A 15,149-nucleotide genomic window follows, 5' to 3' on the forward strand; every position below is an offset into this window, starting at 1 on the left:
GTTGGAAAAAAAGGGGACGTCCACTTTCCAAGGATTTAAAGTGCTTTGCATTATCTAAGGGGGTTGCCGTATTGCGTGTACCCTGCTTGGGATAATATATCAGGCATAATGCATCTGAATAATCTCCACCCTCATGATGAGGAAAGCCACCTTAAAAAGTTAAAATACTTTTTGGCAGCTTATTCTGTTGACGTATGCTACATCTGCAAGCGATCCAATTCCAATTTTTGCGCATGTATGTAAAACAAAAAGCACATGGAATTGGATCATTCGCACATGTGTTTTTATATGTGTAAACAAAGCCAACTGGTCTTGCAGACCATTCAGGCTTGCACCCAATTCAGACTTGCAGCATGTCAAAAAATGCATGTGAATGATGCGGAACCTGTCATTGCTTCAAATGTCCAATTAAGCGGCTAAAATGCTGTCATTCCTCTTCTGTGGCTAAAAATAAAATTCATGAAGGCTCTTTAAAGCTGTATGCGACCACTGTTAACATAAGGAACAATACAAATCTAGATATGCTTTTTGTTTATATTTTTTACATATACACAGAGAGCCTTGGGGATTCCTGCTTACTTCTGGCGATGCAAAAACCATCAGGGCTTTAGGGCCAAAAGAGGAGAGAAGAAGAAAAAGAAAGAATGAAAATGAGCAATACATTGAGAAGATCGTTGGGGATCAATATCCCATTTGGACTCGAACACTAGACTAGATACAATATAGGCTAATGTTCTGCAGGATAAGCATTGTGTGTGTGTGTGTGTGTGTTTGTGTGTGTGTGTGTGTGTGTGTGTGTGTGTGTGTGTGTGTGTGTGTGTGTGTGTGTGTGTGTGTGTGTGCATGTACAAGCTAACTAGCTAAGACATTATTTCTACTTGGGCCTCCATGTTGTCCAGAGGAAGAGAAGAGAAGAGAAGAGAAGAGAAGAGAAGAGAAGAGAAGAGAAGAGAAGAGAAGAGAAGAGAAGAGAAGAGAAGCATTTATCCAAATGCCAATAAAAGTAGAGTTTTTCTTGAACTTGATGCTCACCCACATCGGGGAGTTGGAACACAGCAGAGGTCAACATCAGCACACTGAACCAGACTTGATTGAGACAAGATTCTTGCTGCAGTGCTCACTCAACCTTCATCACTGGCCAAACCTCAAAACACACACAGCACACACACTGATACACACAGAACTACTGTACATCTAGTTCTCCCAAAAATGCATAAATGAACAAAAAAATCTGATGTCAAATAATACTGATGATTTTTCTAAATGAACTCTTGAGCCTCACTTGACCCCAGACTGAGCTTATTTAAGAGACAATGGGGAGAATTGATCCCTTCTTTATTATAAAAGAGTGTGTGTCATACATCACACTTTTGATATGATTTATTCATATGTAAAGGGATAATTCATGTCTGTGGATATTCATATCAAAATCACCACAAGATCAGGCTGTTAGTTGATTCCAATGTAGGTATAGGGTGTATATCAAAGTTTTAGAACTATGTGGAATGCTTCATGTGCCTCTCTGTGCCGTGAAGTTGGATAAGATGTAAAATCAGTTTATTCAACAATGATTCCTGCCAAATAAGGATACTGCTCATATCCTATTCCAAAAGTAACCAAACCTAAACACAGAAATAAGAATCATGCAGACAGTTAGATATTTTATTCATGAAATGTTCACTTTGGTGCAGCCAGAACACAAAGTTGATTTTGTAATCTCACTTTAAACTTAGCTGACTCAAATTTAGGGAGAAGGGAACAAGCCTCAACCCCCTCACCCTGTTTTACACACACACACACACACACACACACACACACACACACACACACACACACACACACACACACACACACACACACACACACACACACACACACACACTCGCCTCCTAGTGGCTCATTAATCAACGACAGATTATCAGGAAAGTGACACCTTCGTGATTACAATGTTTCTGAGGAAACTTTTTCAATATGAGTTTAGGTGGAAAGCAGATGCAAATGAGCAGCTTTACTCCAAAGTGCAACACAATTACTCAAATTATAGCTTCAAATTGACGTCATACAGAGTCAAAACTAAAACTTACACACATACAAATTCAAGAAGTTTGTCAAAAGGCCTTTACCTGCCTCTGATTGTATTTATGACTGCGATCTTGAACTGTGCTGCAGTGATAATTGCCCCTAATTGCCCAACTCAACTGAACTTGATTTATGGGCCGCTTGAGTGGATGATGGATGGGTGCTCTTATACACTGAACCACTGGTGAAAATGATCGTAATATAAATCTGCAATGGAGCTCGTGCTCGGTTTAAGTCCAGCATATCCTGGGCCAGTGGTTTATCTCTCACGGGGCGTTCCCTGCGTGCCCACATCTGCCCTAGGAAAAAAAAGAAGGAAAGAAAGAAGCTTCTCTTTGAATCTTAACAGGCAATGAGCTCCCGCGGTCGCCTTCATTTTCTGTCTAAAAGCATATACTAGTGCACATACATATTTTATTACAGCCGCCCGATAACATTGGGTGGATAATGAAAAGGTATAGAGGGAGGAGGGGGGGAGGGGGTTGTATAGTTTAGTGAATGTGTCCATCAGACTTTTGACTATATCTTCAACTTGATACATATATCAGGTCCATGCCTTTAATAAAATTAAAGGCAATGGAAAGAATGTGTGTGTGTGTGTGTGTGTGTGTGTGTGTGTGTGTGTGTGTGTGTGTGTGTGTGTGTGTCAGGTGCTCTACCACCATCCTAAAAAATCAATGTGTCAACACTTTGGTCCACTGGGTGAGATGTTGAAGATAAATTGGGTCCCGCCCTGCCTTAATGCACTGTGTGTCACATTAACCCCAATGAATTTTAAAAACGGAGAAAAAAAACTAAATTAATAAGACAAATGGAGTGTGTGTGTGTGTGTGTGTGTGGCTGAGCAGTTCAGACGGGTTGTTAATGTTAAGGTGGCATTGGAGTTAATGCAAATTAAAAGGCGCTGGCTGATCCCTTTGACCCCCCTGTTCACAGCGTTAATGCGGCCATTTGCTTGGAGGTACTAACCCCCTATAATTCAATTTGTCAAATGAATGAGGAGAACAGTCATTTAATGCAGCACCCACCCACCACCCACCCACCACCAGCCAGCACCCAACTCCCGTCCCACCCAAAAGGCAACCGGGAGGGGAAGAAGGCAAACAACAGGAAACTTACTTAACCGAAGCGCTCGCCTTTATGTCTTTATACCTCTTTATTACTTCTTTCATCTGTAAATGAAAGCGAGCAATTATTGCAAGGTGCCAGTATCATATTATTATGTTGGCCCCGGTCCCCTAGATAGTCATCAATCACTCTCAATCGACCTGTCACCGGCAGGCAGAGATCCAGCTGGAGAGGAGGAGGAGAGGGGGAGGAGGAGGGGGAAGGGGGGTGGGGGGTGGAGTGAGGAGGAGGAGGAGTACATCATCATTAATTTGAGGAGTGACCCCCGGGGCTATATCCGCATGTCTCAACCCGGGATTCTCCAAGCAAGGCAGCAAGGCAGCAAGGCAGCAAGCAAGGCAGCAAGGCAGCAAGGCAGCAAGGCAGCAAGGCAGCAAGGCAGTAAGGCACACGCACCAGCAACCGCGCTGTGGCCAGTTAGAGAGGCGATTTGGCTACTGTAGGGAAAGAGAGAGAGAGGGAGAGAGAGAAAGCGAGAGAGAGAAAATGAGAGAGAGGGAGAGAGAGAATGAGAGAGAGAGAGAGAGAGAGGGGGGGGGGGGGGGGGGGGGGGGTAAAAGGCTGTTTACTTTCATGATCTCCCAAAGTTCCCATAAAACACTATGCTTAAAAAAAAAGAGATAGATAGATAGATAGATAGATAGATAGATAGATGGATAGATAGATAGATAGATAGATAGATAGATAGATAAATAGATAGATAGATAGATAGATACATAGATAGATAGATAGATAGATAGATAGATAGATAGATAGATAGATAGATAGATAGATAGATAGATAGATAGATAGATAGATAAATAGATAGATTGAGGTGCATTCAGGTTACACACACCCTTTAAACACTTTTAGGGGGCATTAGGGTAATTACATCACTCCAGGGACTCAGTGCTCCAGGTGGAATTGGGACACACAACACCAAAGCAAAGGACGATCAGTGTTTCTGTGATATGCAGCTAATTATCAACTAAATCATAATATCACGAATGCAAAAGGTCGAATTTGTGCCTCTCATCTGTTATCTTAGTTTGCGTGTAAGGGGCAGTTTGTTTCCCTGCTTAACGTGAAAATATTCTTTACTAATTAATTTAAAAATCAATTAGCTCCCTTGTGATTAATACCAGTGCCACTAAAAGGGAAAAGTGCGGTTAATTAGGCCTAATGTATTTACACTGATACATACGTTTGCATGTTTAAGACACTGATTGGTGCAATTGATTGATCTGTACTACAAATGAATGTAGATGTTTCTTTGTTTTTGTTTTTTTTTATTCCATTTTATTCCCCCCTTCCTTACACTCTCTCTTCTTCTTGTGTCGTTCTTTCTGTTTTTTGCCGTCATCCCCCAAGAAAGGAAATGCATATTAAAGTTACAGTCTGGTCATTTTAGAGAGGAAACTTCTGACGTCAGAGTCACTGCCGCTTAAAACAACCTGCCTCTGCTGCTGACGTCTTATATACTACTTTTTTATAAGCCTAAAAATATGTATCTGACAACAAAGATCGCTTTACCACCTTAATTCAGGATCTTAATTCTAGGAGATCTTTATTAAAGAAAGGGAAAAAGAGGGAGTGATAAGTTGTTTTTTTACCTCCTTTTTCTTAGCTTTATTTATTTATTTATTTCTTTTGAAAGGCGTTTGAGTGGGGGGCATTTTACACAAATTAAACATGCTACTCTGCTTCGCCCTATAAGCATCCAAGGAGCCTGTGCTTACCAATCAATTGGTACAGTCAAACACAGACGCCGCCGCCTGCGTTGGAGTGAGAGACCTTCAGTCTCGCTTTATTTCTGGATATTGGGGGACTCTCTACCATGTCATATCCACAATTCGGATATCCATATTCGTCTGCTCCACAAGTAAGTCAACCTAACTTCTTTTCTTTACCGAATCTGCTGTTTTTGTCGCTTTTTACATCGGGAGTATTGACTGTCATTGATTTAAGCTTGATCTTTTTTACGCACTTTGGCTCAGACTGATCGGCTTCCGCGCCGCTTTTGGGCACTTTGTATCGGAAACGTATTGCGTTACGGCCACCGGCGACTGATACCTGCATGTGTTCCTATACAGCGACACAAACGGGGAAGAAGGGGGGAAACCAGAAACCAACCAAACCCCTCAGACCTCCCGATCACTGATTTCTGCCAGATAATAGCCGTTGTAATGCCTACCATATGTTTATCTGTGCGGTAACACACACACACATATAAACACACACACATACACACACACACGCGTGCCAACTTGTGTGTGTTTACCCCATGACACAACTGTTGTTATGTTTTTGGCTTTGAGCCACATAAAAATCATTTGGGCATTACAGTGAGTTTGATCGGCGACGCTGGCAAACCTGTAACGCGTCACACACACTCACACACACACACGTTTGGATCAAAGCTTACAGGCGACTCGGATTTGGACGTGTTTGATGCGCATGTTACCACAATCAAACACTTTGTAATCGCCTAATAGACGTCAAGTAATTTCACATGTGTGTGTTTAAAGGCGTCAAACTCAGGAAAGCAGTTTGATCATAAACATAAATCGCTTCAGTTATAATAAAATGCAAATAAAGTTTTTTCGATACAACTTTCAAGATCGTCCTTTCGTGTCAAACCGGTAAAACAAAACAGAAATAAGTCCTTATTTCCCTCGTATTTTCTAGTCGTTTTAGTTTAAACCTAAATTGGAGACTAACTGACTCATATTTCTCTCATAGTGGCGCATCAAAACAAACCAACAACAACTTTAACAGCTGCTTCTCATTCTCTCCGTTACAATCTATATAGTTCCTGATGACAACCAACTCTCTGACCACTTGCTGCGAGTCCACCGGCAGATCCATAGCCGATTCCGGAGTAGCGGCGTCCGGGCAGACCCCCGTCTACTGCCCGGTGTACGAGAGCCGGCTGCTGGCCACGGCGAGGCACGAACTGAGCTCCGCCGCGGCTCTGGGCGTGTACGGGAGCCCCTACACCGGCGGACAAGGCTATGGGAATTACGTTACATACGGCACGGATGCCTCGGCTTTCTACTCGCTGGTAAGCTCTTCATCTTCATCCCTCTTGGCATTGATGAATGGAGCCGCAGGCTTGCTGAGTCTCCCTCCCTGGTTGTGTGTGTGTGTGTATGTGTATGTGTGTGTGTGTGTTTTTGGACGCACTATATGCAGCAAAAACACGCTGTAATCTCATTTCACTCACGCTTATTTTGATTTTAAATGAGTTAAGATTGATAGTTTTTTATGAGGGGAAAAGTCAAATGTGCATAATTTGCAATGGAGATGAAGTAAAATAATGGATACTACAAATGCAGTACCAGATTAAATCATTTAAAATGTATTAAAAGGACACGTGAGAGACTCCTGCATGGACTTATATTGTCCTATGTCATAATAATGTGTCTTATTTTTTTCTTACAATTATTTACTCAGTGGAGACAGAGATAAATCAGTCGTACATACATCATCTTTATATTAACTGTAGTGAATTGAATCATAAAACAGGCATTGAGCCTCATGTTGCTGTAAACACCCTCCTGGAAGCTTCTCAAACATCACCCAGCACCACTGGAGCTCATGTCATTAACCTCTGTATCATAGCATTTCCTTTAGTTTTATCACATAGAACTCATAAACTCCTGCACGGTTTAGAAAGTTTTACCATTTCAGTTTAAGCTCCCCTGTTAAAAGTGCATTAGCCTCCATGCAGCTTTTCCATGTTTCATTAGGCTGGTTATGGTATTTAAAATTCTCATTTGTAAAGCCATTTATATACTCATTCAATCCCAGAGGAGTTATTTAGTGAACCATCGTTGCTCCTCCATTGTGTCACGATTTGAAACGTTTGTATTTATTTATTACAGGGTACGTTTGATTCTAAAGAAGCGACAGCATCTGCACATGCGGGCATAACCCAGGCGACAGCCTACTACCCTTATGATCCTACACTGGGACAGTATCAATATGACAGGTATGTTCCTTCACTATTATAAGAAGCCTGGTTGTTGTGACAAATGTTATAATTGTTACTGTACAAAATAATTCACTGAAAACTGTGATCTAGTGTAAGAACGATGTGTTGTCTTCAGTTATAGCTCAGTTGTGTGAGGTGACATATGTACTGTGTGATTAAAATACAGACAAACCAGCTACATACAGCAGACTATAGTGAATTTGTGCTTTGTGAGTTTTCCTGACACGGAATCAATCCAGTCAACCCTGGGAGGTCAAGGCCATTTTCATCACATCTAACAACACTGGGCGAGCACCTTCATCCAACACACACACACACACACACACACACACACATTTCTTTCTTGATGGGGTGATGTGCTTGGGAGGACCTGTGCCCCTTTCAGTCAGACAAGAGGCTTCCCCAGAGCTCTGAAGAGCAAGCTTGCCATATGTCAAGGCCTCCCTAATAATCTGATGTCATGCAAATTAAGTATGTGTTATGGTGAAAATGTAGGGCATGGATGATCACTATAAACGATTATGGTAAGTGTACCCAGCATGACCCTTGTTCTAGCCACCAGCAGCATGACAGATTGACCATCAGCAGAGAAACTCCACCAATTAAAGCTTTTTCTTCCCCCGTTCTGTGCTTCTCTACAAAATCAAATCTTGACACGAGCCAAACCAGATAAACCAACTGCTGTTTCAAATGACACAGAGGATCAAAACAGCCCTAATAAGCGATCTAGACCATATATATTATATCACAAGTCTAAGGCAGAATAGATAAACAAACAGGCCTAAAGCTCAACTATTCAGTCTGAGCCCTCTCTTACCTGAGGGCTCATCATTACACTCAATAAAGCAATTTTACAGTCTATTTTATCCGTGAGAGAACAGCACAGGGCAGGAGAAGGTGCAGCACTGCTCTGCTTTTGATTCCCTTAGCAGTGCTTGACCTGCACTCAGCTATACAGAGCAATAAAGGCCTCATAAAAGCGTCCCCGGAGAGGATTTTACAGCTCAGCGCTGACTGAAAATCAACACTGTGCATTTTAAATGTCGATCTATATTTGATATTTGAGGAAGAGGAGACGGCATAGGAACTGGTCCTTGTCTATACATTTGACGTAAAGTAATAGATGTGATATACGGTGTTTACTGTACTGTGTCACATAGATAATGTATATGTTATATACGGTGTCATCTTCTTCGCATACTATTTTTAATATAGAAAACACATTGAGGAAAGTCAGAAAAGGAGACCTCGCTATGATACAGTGCACTCAATATGGTGGAAAACATGTTTACTTGTTATAAATTGTAAATTTCTAGATGATATATAAAGCAAGTGTCGAGGTCAGTGACTTTTGCTTTCCATCTTTGCAGCGTTGTACTTCAATGACTGCAATCTCTTTATTCAGTTTCATGCTATTATGTGAGTGTACGCATAGTTACCAATGTATAATATACTTCCTCATGTTTGTGTGGCATTCTGAAACACTTTAAAGTGATTTTAGAGAAGCAGATGGCTGTATCATGGTCACCAGGAGGAAAAGTGTCTGCATAAGAGCAAATCATGCCATTCAACCTGCACCATGTCAGAGTCTGTGTCTTCACCGCCGTGTGATCTTGTTCTTCACAGATATGGCTCCATGGATGGTGGGACGAGGCGAAAGAATGCCACACGTGAAACCACCAGCACGCTGAAGGCCTGGCTGCAGGAGCACAGGAAGAACCCGTACCCGACTAAAGGCGAGAAGATCATGCTGGCCATCATCACCAAGATGACCCTGACGCAGGTCTCCACCTGGTTCGCCAACGCCAGGAGGAGGCTCAAGAAGGAGAACAAGATGACATGGCCGCCCAGAAATAAGGGATCGGAGGAGAAGAGATACGATGAGGATGAGGAAGGGTCTCAGGAGGAGCAGATCAAAAGCGAGAATAACGAGGATGGTGGGTGTTGCAATACCTTGGTGCTCTGCAGCATCGATGTCGTTGAGGTTAACCGCAAAATATGTCACTCTGAAACTGTGTGAGGCGTTATGAGGACACGGTCAGAGGGGTGACGTGTAAAGCTGTTTGACAGACAGGATGTTCCTCTCATGAGTGAGACAGAAAAGTGTTTGAGAATTCTTCCTTTTCAAATGGTTTGGTTTCATTCTTGTTATGATATCAGAGAAACTGATACATTTTGTGCTTTAGCCCTTAAGATAATGCTGATGATGCTTATGAAATCTGCCATTTAAAAAGAGCTCCTAATATTTAAACATTAATTATGATATCAGTTGACTTGAAAATGTACAGATTGTTTGAATCGGTGTGCTTTAACAGGATTTAACAGACATTTAATTAGTTATTACAACAATTTGACACAACAATAAAAAACAAACTTAAGGTTGTGGCCTTACATTGTGTTTATTCCAGAAGTATTCCTACTTTCTGTTCATAGAGTAGAAATTGTAATTTAGTTTCAGTTGCATGAATACAGGCCTGTGACCTCCCTGTGACACAGCTGCAATTTAGACTCATTTAATTTCAGACCTGTTCTATTATTCTGTGATATGTTTGATTGACATCTCCGCTGTCTCCTTTCTGTCCCCTTTATTCTTCCCAGAGACCCGCAGTCGGCCTGATAAAGACCTCCAGCTGAGCGATTTGGATGATTTCGACGCACTGGAGTCAGAGAGCTCGGAGTGCGAGCTGAAGCACCGCTACCACATGAACACACACATGTCCACCACGAACGACTGTCCCGCCGAGCACCTCATCAAGGACACGTCGCTCAAAATATCCATCCCCGTTTCTCTGGGAGGGGAGCAGGACTTGAGCAAAAGTTGCCTCAAAACGAGCCCGGTGGACTTCCAGACGGACAGCAGGCAGCAGGTGAAGTCGTGCTATGACCAGCAAGGCCATCAGATACTAGACGGCAAACCCCGTATCTGGTCTCTGGCCCAGACGGCGACGTCCCTGAACCAGACTGAGTACCCGTCCTGTATGCTGAGGTGCCAGCAGCCGCAGCAGCCGCAGCAGCAGCCGCCCCCCTCTGCTCTCACCCCGCCCCCCGCCGCTACCTCGCCCGTCACCGTCCTGGACAACAGGCAGGACTCGCCGGTCACGACCCTGAGGAACTGGGTGGACGGCGTGTTCCACGACCCTTTGTTCAGGCACAGCACTTTGAGCCAGGCACTGACCAACACCACCGTTTCCTGGACCACGACCGCGAAAGGCGAGGAGAGGAGCGCTGCGGCCTTGCAAGACTCCCCCAAAGACTCTGGCATGACTTTCCCTAAAACTCTCAACAAACTTTTCTGCTCCTAACGAAACCAAATGTCCATTTTATAAGCAACAAAAGGAGAGACTTTTTGACTGACTGAAAGTGGCGTTCAAGTGCGGGAAACGCCAGCTTCGTCTCTATGTTTCCTCTGTTGTGTTTAATTCATTTTAAACCAATGATATATACTCTTACATTGGCGTTTCACAAGTGAACTATCCGGATCGTTTGGCTCATTCATTTGACTCAACGCACGCACAGAACTATACATGTGTAACTAAAAGTTTACATCCATGGACAAGAAAGAATAAGGTTTACGGGATTTTTTTTGTTGGTATTTTGATTCTTTTTATTAATAAGCGCATGTAAATGTAATTGAATCTTATTTAGGTCTCAGCAGATGAATATCACTATAAAAGAAAAAAAAGATGAAAAAAAAAGAACGTCACAGATGCACATCAGCTCTCTTAGAAACTGAACGAGAGCGTTTCAACTTTGTTCACTGAAAATAAAAACAAGTCGCTTTCCGAAGAGAAATTGTGATGTTGGTTTAATCAGAATTAGACGAGTTGCTGTCCATGGTGCTGAAATGCAGAACTTGGGCCTCTTCTGGATTCAAAGACGTCTCGAGCCTTTATTTTTGGACCTGAACGGGTAAGAAGAGGTATTTTACATTTTCTTTACCATGTTAACCCATCAAACAGGCCCCAATCCAATCCTGTATCACTTCTCTGGAAGCATTCACTCTCTGTGACAGTGAGGAAAATGAGGCTGCTCAGCCCTCAAGACTGAACAATATCAGTATCCAAGATCTGCCTCATTAATTCCCTCTAAACAGGCTGTAATTGGGATGTTCGCAGTCATATTTCATGTCAGTCTATCGATTTCCCCTCGCTGCTCTCAGATAATATTATCGAAACATCTCAACATCGCCAATGATTCGGCTGTCAGGAGGGTAAGTTATTCGCCATATACGTCCATTAAAGGGTTCAAAAAACGGAGGCCTTCATGGTGAGATGATTGGAATTGAAGAGTTTTCGTTTTGACACTAAACCCTCAATTTTCTGCAAGACTCGGGCGTCTGGCGGAAAGCGGCGGTGATTCCACACGCGAACAGAGGAAAGGGCTTTAGGAGGAGAGAGAGAGGGTGGGAAAGAGAGGGAGAGAGAGAGAGAGAGAGAGAGAGAGAGAGAGAGAGAAAGAGAGAGAGAGAGGGAGAGAGAGAGAGAGAGAGGGAGGCACTCGCGTTGTCTAAAAGTGAAAAGGGCAAAGGAACTCGAATTAGTTGTTGTAGATAAAAGGGCAAAAAAGAAAAGAGTCAAGGGTACTTGACAGTAATGGCGAAAGTGGAGCTCTCGGGGGACTCTGTCTGTCCTGGGAGAGGAGAGGAGACACGGGGGGGGGGGGGGCTTCAGTGATGAATTTTAATGGGAAAAAGCACAAACGATTGAGATCTACCCCCCCTCCCTCCCTCCTCCTCCTGTGAGAAAGTGCTATGGTGGACACAAAAGAGAGATTTTCTATATATCCGAGTCAGGATGTATGTTTTTATTTGCTTTCTCTTGTTGGTGGAAACTCGCCTGCAGCGGCTCGAGAGCCGAGTTGACACCGGGGCGCAGAATACATTTTCCGGGCACAGACACGCAACAGAGTCCGTATCAGACAAGGGGGAGGGGGAGTTAGAGAGAGAGGGGGCGTATTTATTTTATAGGGACAATATTACTCAGATCTTCTCCTTTTACCGATATAAGTCTAAGTTTATTAGGCTGCTTGTAAAACAGGTGAACGGTGAAAGAAAAGGGTGAGAATGAAGAGGAGGAGGAGGGAGGGAGGCAGAGCTGTCGTGATATAAAGTCTCCACTGATAAGACAATTTTGCAACGACGTTTAATTAATTCACTGTGAAGACGGGTTTTATAAGACCTCCGAACCTTGCGGAGTGTGTATGTCTCTGTGTGTAAGAAAGAAGGAGAGAGAGATAGAGAGAGAGAGAGAGAGAGAGAGAGAGAGAGAGGCCATCAGCGGTGGGTTGCCAGGAGAGAGCTATAACTAAATCATTCAGCCGTGGCAAATACGAACACACAGAGGGAGCGCGATGGTAAATTAACAGCGGCTTTTTACATAGAGGCCAAATAAAACTGTAATCAGCGACGCGTTACTTTTCATTAAGTCGCTTTGACAGCAGCATATTCAGCCACTCCGGCGAGGCGGCGCGGGGTCCGGGGCTGAAATACGCCGCTCTCTCTCCTCTCAAACCCGGAGTCATAAGATAATTCCTTAAGCTCCATTAACAACTCTTAGCCGGAGGAAATGGGCTCCCCCTGAAAACATCTCCAAATCTAAAAGCTTTATCGACCTGGCAACCCACCGCTGATGGCCTCTCTCTCTCTCTCTCTCTCTCTCTCTCTCCCCTCCTCCCTTGTCGTTTTTTCAACTTAAGGGACAGAAATGTCCAACTGAGGTAATAGACTTTGACACAACACATTAAATGGGAAATGAGAAAAGGGAGACGAAAGGGCACCCTTAAACGCCATTTAAACGTAACCAATTAGAGGTTTAAAACTTGAATAAGATGTAGGCCTATGGCATATGGCTGACTGATGGGACATTTAACTCAATACCTTTGCCACTTAGTGAAAGTGCTACATAACTGAGCGCAGGGTGTAATGCAAAGCTTTATCTTACAGCCATAAAAAAGTGTCCACAGGTCTTTGGCAACATGGCTGTCTCGAGAAAAGCTGTTTAATTACAATGGTTTATATCGGTGAAATGATGGTATCCTTCCTTCCTTCTCTCCTTCCTTCCTTCCCTCCTTCTGTCCTTCCAGTAGAAGCCCATGAAAGCTGACCGAAACACAGAACAATCAGCAGTACAGAGCCTCCCCTGAGAGTCTTGCTCAGGTTAATACCTCTGTGACCCTGAGCTATAAATATATTTACACATCATTACACATCAACATACACACACTTGAACTCACACTCTCTCTCTCTCTCTCTCTCACTCACACACACACACACACACACACACACAGAAACACATACCAGGCATCAAGAATAATTGAATATTTAATCCAGCCATTGAGTAACATTAAAAGGTTGTTATAGCAATGATAGCGGAAAGGTGATCAAAGCTTGCAGTGGAAATAAGAAGCATGAACACACACAGACATGCACACACCCACACACCCACACACACACATAAGCACCTAACATAATACTGTTACGGCCTGAAAAGGCATTCGAAGAATCAATGGAATGGCCTTTTATTCCAATTAAGATGAACAACATTATTATTATTTAAAAAAATAAGTTCACAGCTACAATAAACAAAACAGCCCGTAGCTGTGTTGTGTAAGCATATCATTTGAAAGCACACTTTCTTTAGAACTTTAAATTACATTCAAATGTCAGCTGATGTGAACGCTTGACAGCAAATGAATGCGTTGATAAAGTGACTCACAATTGACAGAGCAGATCAGGTGATGTGTGGAATTTAGGATAAGACTCATTTCAAGATTTAAGAAAGTATTGAATAATATCATAGTGAGGTAAAATCCTAAATAACTGTAAATGTATCAGGATATTCTTAAATAATTCTGTGTTATAATGTCATCAACCCATGTAAACACACGTTCATTTGATCCCATTCCTGAATCAATTCATTTTTGATGGTATCGTTGAACATCTATACGACTTCAGTGTGTCTTTTGTCCTAAAGCGTTCAGCCGCCAGGACGTCCTCCCACAGCTGTCACAGCCAGGTGCAGAATATCTACCGCACTTCAAGATCTCAAGTGCCACCTCTTATTCTTCTTCCACTGGATAAAGATATGATCTGTGAGAGTTTAACGTGTGTGTGTGTGTGTGTGTGTGTGTGTGTGTGTGTGTGTGTGTGTGTGTGTGTGTGTGTACCTGACGGTGTGCATGTATTTAAAGTGTGTCCAGAGCTGTGCTGCTGCCAACAGGACGTGTCCAGGTTTGTGCCTTTAAAGGCTCCAGTGACTGGCATCTTTCAGCCCCTCTGCTGCCATCACCTCCCTGCTGTGTCTCCATGCAGGTCAAGAGGTTTTGGCCTGGAAGACATCGCTGGAAGCTGCAGGCACTTTTCATCACTTCAGCCGTCTCTGCCACGTCTAACCGTCTGACCCAGAGACCCCATTAGAATGTTTGCCATCTTCATAATTGGTGCTCATTGTAGGCCCAGTGACGATTCTGGTTGTAGTTCTACTTTGTTGAAACAGTGTCTTGTTTATTAGAGGATTGTACTGTGGCATCTTCATTAAAAATAAAGCAATACCCCACATTTCTTTTAATTACTGATGTCATGCATCTGTCACCTGACTAAATCTTTCATAAATATATGATTTAACTCCTTTATGGTGAAGCAGAATAACTACGACTACAACAACCAATAACCTGCAGGCTGAACAACCACCATCAGCACTCTGTCCTGTCAAAAAGTCAACAATCTTATACTGATGATTACACATATACTGTAATCACTAGGCGGTTAATGTGACGTTTTGTATTACAGAATAAAGGTGATCAATTCTAGCCCCAATCAATTGTTTAGTACCACAAACGGATATAATCCTTAAGGAGTCCTGAACTGTTATCTCATAACCCTTTGAGGTCAAAGTGTAGGTCAAGAGGGTCTAGTCACGGGTCACATCACTACACACTTCAACTCTGTCACACAACTTCAACTGAGTTA

At 42.9% G+C, this 15,149-nt stretch overlaps 1 protein-coding gene across 1 annotated transcript; it reads left to right on the forward strand.

Moving 5' to 3' along the window:
• The first annotated feature begins 5,023 nt into the window (after nt 1-5,023).
• irx4a (iroquois homeobox 4a) lies at nt 5,024-10,485 on the forward strand. Its single transcript, XM_076152740.1, has 5 exons — nt 5,024-5,068; nt 5,999-6,250; nt 7,074-7,180; nt 8,810-9,120; nt 9,782-10,485. Exons 1-5 carry the CDS (start codon nt 5,024-5,026, stop codon nt 10,483-10,485), a joined length of 1,419 nt encoding a protein of 472 aa, XP_076008855.1.
• Nucleotides 10,486-15,149: the final 4,664 nt, after the last annotated feature.

Source organism: Genypterus blacodes, unplaced genomic scaffold, assembly GCF_046128005.1.
Source record: "Genypterus blacodes isolate CSIRO-AG114 ecotype Tasmania unplaced genomic scaffold, CSIRO-AGI_Gbla_v1 ptg000057l_1, whole genome shotgun sequence".
Taxonomy (NCBI): domain Eukaryota; kingdom Metazoa; phylum Chordata; class Actinopteri; order Ophidiiformes; family Ophidiidae; genus Genypterus; species Genypterus blacodes.